Genomic DNA, 14,494 nt, shown 5'->3' with positions numbered 1-14,494 from the left:
CAGAGATACCAAAGGAACATTTCATGCAAAGATGGGCTCGATAAAGGACAGAAATGGTACGGACCTAACAGAAGCAGAAGATATTAAGAAGAGATGGCAAGAATACACAGGAAAAACTGTACAAAAAAGATCTTCATGACCCAGATAATCACGATGGTGTCATCACTGACCTAGAGCCAGACATCCTGGAATGTGAAGTCAAGTGGGCCTTAGAAGGCATCACTATAAACAAAGCTAGTGGAGGTGCTAGAATTCCAGTTGAGCTATTCCAAATCCTGAAAGATGATGCTGTGAAAGTGCTGCACTCAATATGCCAGCAAATTTGGAAAACTCAGCAGTGGCCACAGGACTGGAAAAGGTCAGTTTTCATTCCAATCCCAAAGAAAGGCAATGCCAAAGAATGCTCAAACTACTGCACAATTGCACTCATCTCACATGCTAGTAAAGTAATGCTCAAAATTCTCCAAGCCAGGCTTCAGCAATATGTGAACCGTGAACTTCCTGATGGTCAAGCTGGTTTTAGAAAAGGCAGAGGAACCAGAGATCAAATTGCCAACATCCACTGGATCATGGAAAAAGCAAGAGAGTTCCAGAAAAACATCTATTTCTGCTTTATTGACTATGCCAAAGCCTTTCACTGTGTGGATCACAATAAACTGGAAAATTCTGAAAGAGATGGGAATACCAGACCACCTGATCTGCCTCTTGAGAAATCTGTATGCAGGTCAGGAAGCAACAGTTAGAACTGGACATGGAACAACAGACTGGTTCCAAATAGGAAAAGGAGTTCGTCAAGGCTGTATATTGTCACCCTGTTTATTTAACTTATATGCAGAGTACATCATGAGAAACGCTGGACTGGAAGAAACACAAGCTGGAATCAAGATTGCTGGGAGAAATACCAATAACCTGAGATATGCAGATGACACCACCCTTATGGCAGAAAGTAAAGAGGAACTAAAAAGACTCTTGATGAAAGTGAAAGTGGAGAGTGAAAAATTTGGCTTAAAGCTCAACATTCAGGAAACTAAGATCATGGCATCTGGTCCCATCACTTCATGGGAAATAGATGGGGAAAAAGTGGAAACAGTGTCAGACTTTATTTTGGGGGGCTCCAAAATCACTGCAGATGATGACTGCAGCCATGAAATTAAAAGACGCTTACTCCTAGGAAGGAAAATTATGACCAACCTAGATAGCATATTCAAAAGCAGAGACATTACTTTGCCAACAAAGGTTCGTCTAGTCAGGGCTATGGTTTTTCCTGTGGTCATGTATGGATGTGAGAGTTGGACTGTGAAGAAGGCTGAGCTCCAAAGAATTGATGCTTTTCAACTGTGGTGTTGGAGAAGACTCTTGAGAGTCCCTTGGACTGCAAGGAGATCCAACCAGTCTATTCTGAAGGAGATCAGCCCTGGGCTTTCTTTGGAAGGAATGATGCTAAAGCTGAAACTCCAGTACTTTGGCCACCTCATGTGAAGAGCTGACTCAATGGAAAAGACTCTGATGCTGGGAGGGATTGGGGGCAAGAGGAGAAGGGGACGACAGAGGATGAGATGGCTGGATGGCATCACCGACTCGATGGACGTGAGTCTGAGTGAACTCCGGGAGTTGGTGATGGACAGGGAGGCCTGGCGTGCTGCGATTCATGGGGTTGCAAAAAGTCAGACACGACTGAGCGACTGATTTGATCTGATGTTGAGCATTCTTTGGCATTGCCTTTCTTTGGGATTGGAATGAAGACTCATCTTTTCCAGCCCTGTGGCCACTGTGGAGTTTTCCAAATTTTCTGGCATATTGAGTGCAGCACTTTCACAGCATCATCTTTTAGGATGTGAAATAGCTCAGCTGGAATTCCATCACCTCCGCTAGCTTTCTTCATAGACAGTATTTAAAAATACATGGAACCATATTATAATGGTTCCAACCAAGTCACAAATGTGGTCCTGTTTCCTTTCCCTCTTCTCATAGCTTCTTGAAGGGTCACAGGTTTCCATGAGGAAGATGGGAAGGGGACATGGAAGTAAGAGGCAGGGGTTAGGAAAGGCTCACACTCCAGTCATTGCAGCTCACCACCTGCAAAGGCAGCCACCAGGGGAGGGCAGAAATGTTCATTTTAGGTTGATGCCTACACATGGCTAGACTTTTAAAGGGCTGACTGGAGACTGCTATTTGCATTGTCATTTGTGAATTAAAGTGACTGTAGGACTTTACAGTGGTCAGAGTGCCCTGAGTTCTCACCCAGAGGCAGGAGAAGAAACTCCCTCTGGGTAAGTTTTAAAGAGACAATAAGAGACACAAATAAAGGTAATTTTAATTACACTTTGTGAGTCCTGCTTAGTTCTGTATCTTATCCCATGAGAAGAGCTTCCTAGTTGAAAGCCACCCTTCCCTTTCCCCAACTCTGTAATTAAAACTTGATGGGATTACAGTTAGAAGACTACAGTAAGGTGTTTCCTACCTTGATCCTTTCTCTTTAGTGGTGCTTTTGCTAACAGCCGTATTGCGTCCTGAAGTAGGTTCTGATTTCTCTTCAGTGGGGGATCCAAATCCAGCACTAAAATGAAAACTATTTTCTTTTGTCATTTGAAAAAACCACAACCAATGTCAGTCATATGAAAAGAACAATATGCTACATTTGCAAGACATTTTATAGGTTATAAGGCATTTTCACTTCCATTTTATGTTTTGATTCCAATCAACGAGAAGAAATAGGGCACCAGGCATTATTCCATCTACAGATAAGGATGTGAAGCCTGATCATAGACCATGAGTCATGGGCTCAAGATCTTACTCTAGGTTCACAGCAGACAGAATGTCAAGCCAATTTTCCTGGTTTTCATCCTGAAACTGTGTGACTGTGAGAAGAATAAAAATTAAGCTGCCAAAACCTAAAATCTAAATTTCCTTTTTACTCCCAAATTAAGGGAGAGAATTATTTGAGTGTAGACAAAACATCATTTTCTTACTTGGTCTTTTCTTTACTTGCTCTTCTTAAAGAAGATGAAGAAGAAATACTTCGTCCATAACCAACGTCTGATGACTTATCTTCCGTAGATGGAGGTGGAGAACTAAAATTTTACGTATTTGAAATTATGTACAAATTAAAATAATTTGTCAACATTAACTTTGTCCTACAAAATAGATTTTTTTCTGAAAAATCATATTCGGAGCTGACTTTTAACAGTGACACATTATTTTAATAGCATAAAGGAGAAAAAAGATAAAATGAAGATAAAAAGATAAGATGAAGAAAAGATAAAATGAATACTATAAAGCTTTTCATGACCTAGAACTGGAAATAGTTTTAAAGATGTGTCACATAAAATGTATAGCTTCTACTATTTTTTATTTATTAGAAAAATTGGGCATCTGTGGTATTCTTGCATCTAGTTCTGGAGATTTGTAAACATAATTCATCTTGGTTTGCTCCTCTCTGTTTATACTTTCTTCAGTTACTTGATGTTGCCAGAAGGGTAAGAATCCCTGACTGCAGAAATACACGTGGAATTGAGTGGTAATGTGGAGTCAAAGGAAAAACTATGGTGGTGACTATTCCATGGTCTTTACTATGTTAGGCTATGAATTTACAGACCAGTATTTACTCTCATGGTGGTGCTAGACACCAGAAGGAATAAAAGATACCATACTGGGCACCTTTATGTATTCACATGATGATAAACAAAAATTTTGCTTCCCCATATCCCTGTTCCCCACAAAGACTCACACATCAGAAGATCTACTGTTAATTAAGAGTATAGCACGTTGGTCACTTGGTTCTTGTAAGCAGAGATCCTTCAAAGGCAAAAGTTTGGTGCCAGGATTTATCTGTAGGTAGTTTAAGAATTGAACAGTAATATCTGCATGGGTTATATATTTTTAAACAGTATACTGATATAATAGGTTCTCAATTATTTCAAGTATCTAATTTCTCACACACACACACACACACACATGAGAAATAGGAATTTGAAGCTTGTGGATGTCTTGCCTTTGGGCAAGATATACTCTCCTGTACCCTCCGCTCCTCACCCCAGCCCTGCAAGTCTCTGCAGCTTGATGCTCAGCTGTTTCACACCATAATGATCAGACTGGCTTGTGAAAGTATTTGAGTTTGAAAATCCATCCACATATATAAGGAGAGTTTATTGTCTGTAACAGTAACTAATTATTCAACAGATCACCAAAAATGTTGTGAGGATGACTAAAAGCAAGCTAGATGAAGCCCATACTAGCAATTTTATCAGCCTGGTGAAAAGGTTTAGACCAGATCACCTTGTGAGCTCCTTTTCTAATCAAGTAATAGATACCTCTCTTAGTCATGATTCTTTTAAAGTAAAACAGAGCATGTCATTCTTCTGTCCAGAACTCTGCCGTATTTACCCATTTCATTCAGAGTAAAGGCCCACATCTTTGCAATGATCTACAAGCCCATCATGAGCTCCTACCTCTGTGACTTTGTCTATTATTCCACCCCTGGTTGACCCAGCTCTAGCTACACTGATTTTGCTGTTTCCTTAAATGTGCCAACTGTGTTTACTCCTCATGCTTTCTGCACCTCCACCTATAAACTCCTTCTCCACAGCTAAATCCCTCACCTCCTTCTAATTTTTGCTCGGATGTTACCGAGCAAACATCCGACAGTGGGGCTGTCTGACCTCAATGCCAGATTATGACTGTCAACCCCAGGATCCTCAGCACGATAGAGCCCCTTGGTCCTTCTTTGCTCTCCTCCCCAGCCACTATGGTGGTTCTCATTTCGATCATGTGATACAATTTGTGAGATTTACCATTTATCATCTGTTTCCTCTCACTGGTACCATGGGAGAAAAGACCTTTGTCTCATTTGTTCACTGACATATTTAAAGACTAAAATATCAGAAACAATTTAGAATTAACCCCAACCTCCTGGGCTGTGGACCAGTATCCCCTGTCAGATTAGTGGTGATTCGACTAGAAATAGTGTGCACAATAAATGTCACGCACTTGAATCATCCCCAAACCATCCTCCCCTATCCCTGGTCTGTGGAAAAACTGTCTTCCGAGAAATGGTCCCTGATACCAAAAAGGGTGGGAACCGCTGAATCAGAGAGTTCTCCTTCATAAAGAAATTGTCTCATTAAGTTTTGGTTTTTGTTGTTGTTTTTTTAACTCATGGACACATATATTTACCACAGTTTTTTACCTGTTCCATGGCAACATTTTTCCAACAAGTGCTCTTTGGTGGTTTTTCTGCTCTTTCCCTCATTTTTCTTAAAGCATCTTTGTACTAATAATGTGGCACCTGTTCTTTTAAAATTACTCATCGTTGAATGAGATCAGTAATTTCTCAGTGGTTTGTGTGTGTTATGGAGGGTATGGTGGTGGCAGTGCCAGGAAAAGCAGAAGGAAGAGATAAATTGTTAGACTAGCTGTTCTGATTACTCAAAATATCTCTAATTCTGTTACCATGATATAGCATTTCCTGCAAATATGGCTTAATTAGCTGTGATTCTTTTACGACCCTCTGTCCTCTGCTTCTTTGAACCAAATTGATCCAAGAAAGTTACTGCTACCAGCCCTGCTCACCCCAGTTCCCCAGGGCCTGTCCACCCAGCCCCTGGCAAACCAAGCACACAGCTTTTGAACGTCTGAGTTGTCCATCCGCTCAGGAAGCATGGAGTCTGGATGGTGCTCTCTGAGATCGGCTACCACTCCTGTCCGTCTCTGTGCTTTTTCCCCTTTCTCATTCTTCCTTCCTATAGCTTCTGCTTGATCCCAGGGACTTTTAAATGTTTGAAGTCTGCAGATCATACTTGTTTCCTACTTCTGCCTAAAATGGGATTTATAGGTTTTTAAAAATTTCTCCATTTTTCTTACTGTTTTTGGTTTCCAGAAGTAGAAAATGTTGATATAGACAGTAATGTCAAAAAGTCTTCAAGATTCTAATGTTTAGCTTCCCATCTCTTTCAACATTAACACTGAACTGAAATCATAATCATAAATGCAGCTAAGTAAAAAATAATATTATTCTGCATTACATGTTATAATTCAGTATTCCAATATGGCTTATTTCGATGAGATTATAATTAATAAATTAAGACATATTTCTATTGTTAATATTATAATTAACACGGAGCCCTAGAAGCAATATAAAAGAAGCTGATTCTTTTTTATTTTCTCTGAAACTTGAGACTAGCATTAGCAAGTTAATTGAAGTACAAGTAATTAAAATCTAATTAAAACTGTACACAAATGCAAAATCTTATAGCCAGACAAAGTTTAAGGATGAAGTTCTGATTCCCAAGTTTCTGTCTATAAAAATAAAAATTATGTCAGGTGGTTATAAAATTGCAATGTAATGGCATCATGATGAAAGAACTGATCACTCTATACTAAAATACAAATTAGTGCTGCCACTTACCCGACCATAATCATAGAATCCATCACTGATTATGTTACTTGATGACAAATAGCCAGTCTGGCTGTATTTCAGAGATAGGTAGTTGTTGAGCAGTTTGTTGTAAGCTGCCTCACTGAATTTATTTTTTCGACTTACTGATACATTAATTTCTTCAAGGATTTCTAAAGCCCTGTCAATAAAAGCAAAAATGACATTATTTGCCTTATAGAAGCAATCTAACATTAAGTTCCCATTTATGTACCTCACACTAAGATCCTGAATTGAAGAACTGAGATGGAAAGGTTAAAACCATCCCACCCATTTAGATAAACTAATCCTGACACAATTATAAAGACAAATCTGCCCTTTTTGAGAACATATATGCCATGTAGTAACTTACATTCAAACAGTTTGAAAAAGACACGTTCAGAAGAAAAACATTGTTCATTTAAAGCAAAAATTAGTATTGGACTCCAATTTTTTTCAGCTAACCAGGTGATATATGCAAAGAATAAAAATGGGTTAGAAATAATGTAAACTTGTCTGTGGAACTTTAAAACCCTATTGACTGTGATGCTAAAGGCAAGTGACTCATAGGCTGTTGGTCAGGAGAACCAATGCGGTGAAGCTGCTTAAAGGCATAATTGTAGTGGAAAAGTGGCTTGACTGTTTAAATTCAGTCTTGAAAGTTGAGAGAGCAAACCAGGGGAGAGTGAAAGAGGAGCATTTATTGAGATGAAAAAGTGGAAAAGGAGACATTGAAGACGATTTTGCGGAGGTGGTGAGGGAGGTCTAGGACCCCGCTTCTGCAGGCGGTCCCTTCAGAGGGACTGTGACCCACAGAGCATCTGAATGATGCCCAGCAGCCTGAGCATGGGCATGGAAACTCTGTTGGACCTTCCTCCGGCCTGAAGAAAGTGTGTGTCCTTGATCTGAGCCAGACCCTCCAGGCCGTGCCACCCACCCGAGCCTGCACAACTCCACGGCCATGGGCTCGTCCCCGGCGCAGACCATCACGGCCCAGCTGGCGTTCCTCCGGACCTCCTCATTCTTGGAACGCAAGAGCTCTACCAGCGGCTCCAGCCCACCTGCATTTCTCAGCTAGAAGTAGAAACCAGAATTTTACACATTAAGAGTATAGAACATACACATTTATGCTTTAAAAAACCTCATTATTTGATTGTTAAAAGTGTGTTGAGTATGTAAAAACATTTTAGGATGTGTCCACGTTTAGACTTATTAAATTCAAGGGGAAATAATTTATTGCAAAAACCTTAAGAGCCCAGTTTTCTGTTCAAAATCAACAAGAGGCCACAATAAAGTAATTGAGGGAGGGACTTTCCTGGTGGTCCAGTGGCTAAGATTTTGTGCTCCCAATGCAGGGGCCCTGGGTTTGGTCCCTGGTCAGGGAACTAGATCCCACATGCTGCAACTAAAGTGAAAGTGAAGTCGCTCGGTCGTGTCTGACTCTTTGCGACCCCGTGGACTGTAGCCTACCACTCTGCTCCGTCCATGGGATTTTCCAGGCAAGGGTACTGGAGTGGGGTGCCATTTCCTTCTCCAGAGGATCTTCCTGGCCCAGGGACCGAACCTGGGTCTCCCACATCGTAGGCAGACGCTTTACTGTCTGAGCCACCAGGGAACTCCAAAGCCAACTAAATAAATAAAGAATGAGTATTAAAAAATAATTCATTTTATTTGGAGAATAATTATGATACTGTGATGGCTTTTGACAATCAACAACATGAATCTGCCGCAGGTATACATGTGTCCCCCCCCACCCTGAGGGAGGTCATTGTGATTTTACACAGGGCAGAGATGGGGCAAAGAACCTGGCCTCCTTCCCCTAAAGTGCAGTGTCCATGTTCATTCGCTCTGCTCCTCACCACTGCTGGTGCATTTGGCCCTGTGGTGGACAGAACCATGGGCTCCCAGAGATGCCCTTGTACCCTGGAGGGTTCTGGCAGATGTGGTTAAGTTAGGGGTTTGAAGATGGGAAGATTGTCCTGGATTATCAAGTGGACCCAATTACAAGGGTTTTTGTAAGAAGAGGGAGATAAGAGTGTGAGGAGTAGGCAAAGGAAATTTGTAGAAACAGGTATTGCAGTAATCTGCTTGGAAGACAGAGGAAGGGGCCACAGCCAAGAAATGCAGGTGGATGGTCAAAGCTAGAAAGGGTTAGGAAACAGTCCCATCGAGTCTCCAGAAGGATCACAGCTCTGTTAATATTCTAACATTAACCCATAAGACCCATTTTCAGACTTCTGACCTCCCAACTGTGAGATAACAGAATCATATCTGGCCGCCTGATAGGAACAGCCGACTCATTGGAAAAGACCCCGATGCTGGGAAAAATCGAAGGCAAAAGGAGAAGAAGACAGCAGAGGATGAGATGGTTAGATAGCATCATGGTTAGATAGCATCACTGACTCAATGAACATGAATTCGAGCAAACTCTGGGAGATAATGAAATACAGGGAGCCTGGCATGCTGCAGTCCACAGGGTCGCAAAGAGTCAGACACGACTTAGCGAATGACCAACAAAAACAATTGCTTTAAGCCACTGAGTTGTGGTCATTTGTTACGGCAGCAGTGGAAAACAGACATGGTCTCCAAAGCTGGGCAGGAGTAACCGATGCAGGGAAGTGGCACCGTGTCACCAGACACTGAGCAACCCAGCCGTGTGGCCAAGGCAACACTGAAGCAGTTCTCCAGAGGAAGATCCATTTTATCATTCATATTTCTTCAAGGAGTGAAAAAGAAAAAGAACAAGTAGAGAATTGGAGAGAACTACACTAATTACACTATTAAAAGAAATCACTCATGTATAAAATTATTCAAATCGGGGGGAGAAGAAAAGATTTGACAGAGTGCTTGTCTCCCTGTCTGAAATGTAATACTGTGCTATCTAAGCCTGGAGGACAAAGGAATATTCTACAGGTGTCTCTGTGTAGTATTTGAAAACAGAAGCCCTTATGAGACATGATCCACTTCCAATCATGTTCTCAAACACAGGGGCCCTGACGGAGATTACACATTAGCACAAGTAACTTGGGCAGCTTTGAAAAGTTTACTTGAAGCATCTCATGCTTAGTAAGCCAAACTTCTGAACATCTTTATTTCTGAGTATAATACAAGATAGCAATCTGATTCCATGTGCTCTTTTGGCAAATATCTAACTCGTTTATTAATTCCTCCACTCATTCCTCCATTCATTTATTCATCCACTCATTCATTCAACACTGCTTATTAAGCCTATACTGTGTGCCAGATATGTATCAATGACATGAACACAGGGAAAGGAAACTTCAATTCCCTTCCCTAAAGCCTCAGGGAGTTTATGGCCTTACATACAAAAGCTAATGCAAAACTGAGTTCAAGAAGGCATGCACAGGGAGTGGTGGGATCACAGAGCAGGATGTTTGAGTCCCTGTTTGAGGACTGAAGGCAGGCCTCATGGAGGACGGAATGGCTGAACTGGATGTTGAAGGAAAAACAGGCGTTTATCGGGTGGACAAACATGAGACTAGCTTTCTCAGCAGAGATATCAAGGAGGTATAAATAAGGGAAATGAGCATGCTGACAATTACAAATCGTATGGTATTTCTAGAGTGTAGAGTTACACCTGGGAGGTGAGTTCAGGCTTAGGCAGCACAGGTGGATCATCTCGAGCCTTTACATAACTATTCCCATGGGGGAGTGGCATACCACCAGGGACTTGCAGTGATGTGATGAAGCTCATATATTGAAAGGTCAGTTTGGGGACTTCCCTGGTGGTCCAGTGGCCAAGACTTTACTCTCCCAATGCAGGGGGCATGGGTTCAATCCCTGGTCAAGGAACTAGATCCCACATGCTTTATCTAAGAGTTCACATGCTGCAACTAAGACCCAGGGCAGCCAAAGAAATATGTGCCACTGCCAAGTCATTCAGTCATGTCTGACTCTTTGTGACCCCATGGACTGTAGCCCACCAGGCTTCTCCGTCCATGGAATTGTACAGGAAAGAATACTGGAGTGGGTAGCCATTCCCTTCTCTGAGGGATCTTCCTGACCCTGGGATCAAACCTGGGTCTCCTGGATTGCAGGCAAATTTTTTACCATCTGAGATGAATACAAATGAATTGAGTCAATAAGAACAAAGAAGGGGGTAGGAAAAACATCTAAGAGACAGAGGAGATTTGTCAGTTGTCTGAGCACTGTGTGAGGGCAGGGGCTCTGGGCTGAGAATGATGTTTTCTCACAATCTTGACTTCCTGACCAATCAGCTCTGCTTTACACACATTAATTCTCTTTAGCCCCATTTTCCTCCTCTGTAAAATGGGGATGACAAATGTACCTATTCCTTTTTTAAAAACTGAAGTATAATTGCTTTACATACTACATGCATTACACATAGTTAGTTTATTCTATTAGTTTCATGTGTACAACATAGCAATTCAATATTTTTATAGACCATACTCCATTTACGTGAGTGCTCACTCACTCACTTTCTTGGCTGGATGAGGTCAGTTCGTTTCCCAACATCTTGCATCTCGAGGGACTTAAACGATGGGTCGGTGAAACACTTGAAAATGTTTCAAATGAATGCAGGGGTAGGAGCCGACCAGAAGAGAGAAGGAAAGTGATGCAAACACTCACCTCTGTGCGGGCCTCCGCGTCACATGCGGTTGCAGCAACGGTGAGGGCGGCTTTGCTCTGCACGATGGTGTTGGCCGAGTGCAGCGGGCTGAGCAGGGCGTGCATGACGTCATGGCTCTGGATGCCCAGGCGCAGGGGCTCCTGCATGGCCATGTTCGTCAGCACTGTGGCTGCGTTGGCGATGGCTCCGTCTCGTTTGCTGGACAGGGTATTGATTAACGCGTCTATACCATCGCCTTCCGCAGCAGCTCTGGGTCAACGAAGGAGAAATGAATGCTCTTCACCCCACTTCAAGAACTGATCTTTGGAGCGTACAGCTAAGCTTATAAAACAAACGAGTGCATAAAGACAATTTTAGAAAGAAATTAATTTATCCGGGCAATGAACCTGGCACTGAAGCGCTGGGGATTTAAATGGAGTCTGGCGGGGGGAGGGGGGGGGCGGGTAATGTCAAGTTATGAATGAATTTAAATAATCCTTTCCCTACATCTGCAGCTTTGGGTTATAGAAAAATGCATGATTGCTCCTTAGAAACTCTACTAAAGCTGTTCATTTTTTAATTTGGTAATACTTATAAGATCCAGAAATTCCAATTCAATAGTTACTGAATTCTATTAAAATATTTCTAACCAGTAAGAAAACAAAGCTTAAATAGGAGGAATGAGTGAACATGGAAATTTAAGATCAGATTCTTCAGTTTGTCTTCTTTTTAAATGAAGCTGTTAACTGTAGGTAGACGTTAACACGTTTGAAGGCAGCAAATCATTTTGATGGGTGAATATTGCTTTTATAAATTAAACATTAAGATCAAAGTCATGATATTGACAAAAAATAATTTTAGTAATGTAGGCATATCCAGTTGTTAAATTTCCTATTTCTAGTATAAAAAGACTACCATCCATTAATATATTATTAACATTTTCTCACAATTAGAAATCCTACACCTTCTTATAAAAGCACTATACTTTCTATAGTTCTTGCTTTGTAATCACTCAAAAAGCTCATAAAAGAGTATAAATTAAAAAGACATAATTTTAACGAGTAAAAGATTAATCTTAAGCTCAAAGGTTCTTTAATGTTTGGAGTTGTTTCAATTATGATGTTTCAAGCAATAAGATATATAGAGCATCCTGGTTTTAAAGGAAGACCCCAAATTGTATTAAAAATCTGTTTAAATCATCATGGGAATAGAAGTAATCAAGACAATAAAAGTACACTTAGGACTCCAATAATACTAACATCTCTTTCAGGTTATATTTGACACTTAAAAAATTTAGGATAATATTTATAAACAAAATTAAAAAAAAAAAACTGAGGCTATATAGTTTAGCTCATCACCCTGCATTCTGATGAGTTTAATTTAATTTGGCTTTGTCACATAAATTTGCTGATGGTGAAGGAGAATTGATGTGTCAAAACAGAAGTCATCACAGTTATTCATCAGAGAGCAGAATACACATATGACCTCAATAAGGAGACTGGTAGCTCTAGGTGAAAGGAAGCTGTGATTAGCCACAAACTAGCTCTGACGGTGGAGAAGGCAATGGCACCCCACTCCAGTACTCTTGCCTGGAAAATCCCTTGGATGGAGGAGCCTGGTGGGCTGCAGTCCATGGGGTCGCTAAGAATCGGATACGACTGAGCGACTTCACTTTCACTTTTCACTTTCATGCACTGGAGGAGGAAATGGCAACCCACTCCAGTGTTCTTGCCTGGAGAATCCCAGGGACGGGGGAGCCTGGTGGGCTGCCGTCTCTGGGGTCTCACAGAGTTGGACACGACTGAAGCAACTTAGCAGCAGCAGCAGCTCTGAAGGAGACTCAACTGCAGCCATTGGGCAGGAATGGAATGACATCATTCTGGAGAATGAAGGGCTCCTTGGTGTTGACCTTGAGGGCAGCTCCCACCCTTGGTTTATATAAATCCATCCAGAAAGCACACCATATTGATTGTCACTAAAGCAAAGCGAGCACTCAGTTCCATGTTTCTCCTCCTCCAGTCCCTGGTGTCTGTTTAACCCTCTGTATCATCTCCCAGTCTTTCCCTGGGAAACCATCCTTTATAATTTGGTTTGATGACAGGTGACCAAAATTTGGGAGGAAGCCCAAGAAAAACATTGAGAGGAAGGCCCTGCATCTCACTATGACAGACTGAAGGACAGCATTTAATTTCCTTTCCTCGAGTATAAAATAAACACTCTTAAGATTATTTCACATTAGATCTCTCTTCTATTATTGACAATGGTGGTCATTTGATTTTATGAAGAAGGGAAAATTTGAGGAAATTATCGACATAAAAACTACCAGCAATAATTTAAAATTATGCATATCTTCTAATTAGTATATGCTTCTGGTTGTTCAGTTGCTAAGTTGTGTCCGACGTTTTGTGACTCTGTGGACTGCAGCACACTAAGCTTCCCGGAAGTTCATCACCAGTGCTGGGAGCTTGCTGAAACTCATGTCGATTGAGTCAGTGATGCCATCCAACCATCTCATCCTCTGTCACCCCCTTCTCCTCTTGTGCTGAATCTTTCCCAGCATCGGGGTCTTTTCCAATGAGTCAGTTCTTTGTATCAGGTGGCCAAAGTATTGGAGCTTCTGCTTCAACATCAGTTCTTCGAATGCTTAAACCTCAAAATATTTTGTTTCCTTTTACTTGTTTTTCATGCACTTAATGTAATCCATTGCTTAAACCAAATACTTTGTGATTCTTAATCATTATAAACACACCTTGGTTAAAATGTACTTAGTGGTTTTAGATGTGCACTTTTTAACACATCTTGGAGTATAAAGAAAGAGCACACAATGGCATCCATGAGAGAAGCCAGAAGTATTTTAGGTAAACGCATTTCAGTAAATTCTCAAAGGTTTTGTCTTTTGTGTGTATCAGAGAGTTTACAGAAAATTTAAGTAAGCACATAGGATCATACTCCATCATTTTAGTTTCTCTAGTTTATGTTTTTTTAAAAAACAAAAACAAAAACAAAAAAACTCCTGGGTCATGGAGACACAGGGATTTTCATCAGGCGTGCCTCTGCTCTCAGTCTTTCTGCTTGGATTTTGCTTCTCTCTTTCTCCTGTACAAAAGCATGTCTGGCCCTGGTTCATTTATACTCTACCTCCTGCTCTTTCTTTGCTCTTTATGGAGGCAGTAAAGGGAAGTGCATTTTTATGTACTAGCTGTTTAAAAAGCTCAAAGATTCTAGACACAGTGGAATATAGCTTTTACTAAATTGAACATAACTGCCAGCACCAAATCATACATGCACAGCTGGGAAAGCAATGTAACATAATGTGTACATATCTGCCCATAATTTGCTATGTGCAACTCTAAGTGCAAAATGCATAAATGAGATTAAATTTTGATATGGAAAATCAAGCTATTAGTCTTACTTTAAAAAATAATTTCAGTTATAGAAATGGAGTGCAGACTTTGTATTTAAAAAAAAAAGAATCGCATTAATTTTGTGTCTTT

At 40.9% G+C, this 14,494-nt stretch overlaps 1 protein-coding gene across 7 annotated transcripts in view; it reads right to left on the bottom strand.

The window, feature by feature from the left end:
- ARMC3 (armadillo repeat containing 3) overlaps positions 1-14,494 on the bottom strand; it is a 92,154-nt gene that overhangs the window by 21,226 nt on the left and 56,434 nt on the right. For 6 of the 7 annotated variants that reach the window (XR_009740247.1, XM_061435990.1, XM_061435988.1 and 3 more), the window contains 6 exons: positions 11,021-11,270; positions 7,347-7,483; positions 6,404-6,572; positions 3,728-3,828; positions 2,970-3,071; positions 2,462-2,569 (listed from right to left, as the gene is read on the bottom strand). Coding sequence is in view for 6 of the 7 variants with exons in the window: in XM_061435990.1 (XP_061291974.1) it covers positions 2,462-2,569; positions 2,970-3,071; positions 3,728-3,828; positions 6,404-6,572; positions 7,347-7,483; positions 11,021-11,270 (867 nt within the window). In the remaining variant the exon portion in view is untranslated. The remainder of the gene's footprint in view (positions 1-2,461; positions 2,570-2,969; positions 3,072-3,727; positions 3,829-6,403; positions 6,573-7,346; positions 7,484-11,020; positions 11,271-14,494) is intronic. The other variant, XM_061435986.1, reaches the window with a different exon arrangement.

The sequence above is a fragment of the Bos javanicus genome, chromosome 13, assembly GCF_032452875.1.
Source record: "Bos javanicus breed banteng chromosome 13, ARS-OSU_banteng_1.0, whole genome shotgun sequence".
In the NCBI taxonomy this organism is placed as follows: Eukaryota; Metazoa; Chordata; class Mammalia; order Artiodactyla; family Bovidae; genus Bos; species Bos javanicus.
This window is presented reverse-complemented; position numbering and strand designations above follow the sequence as displayed.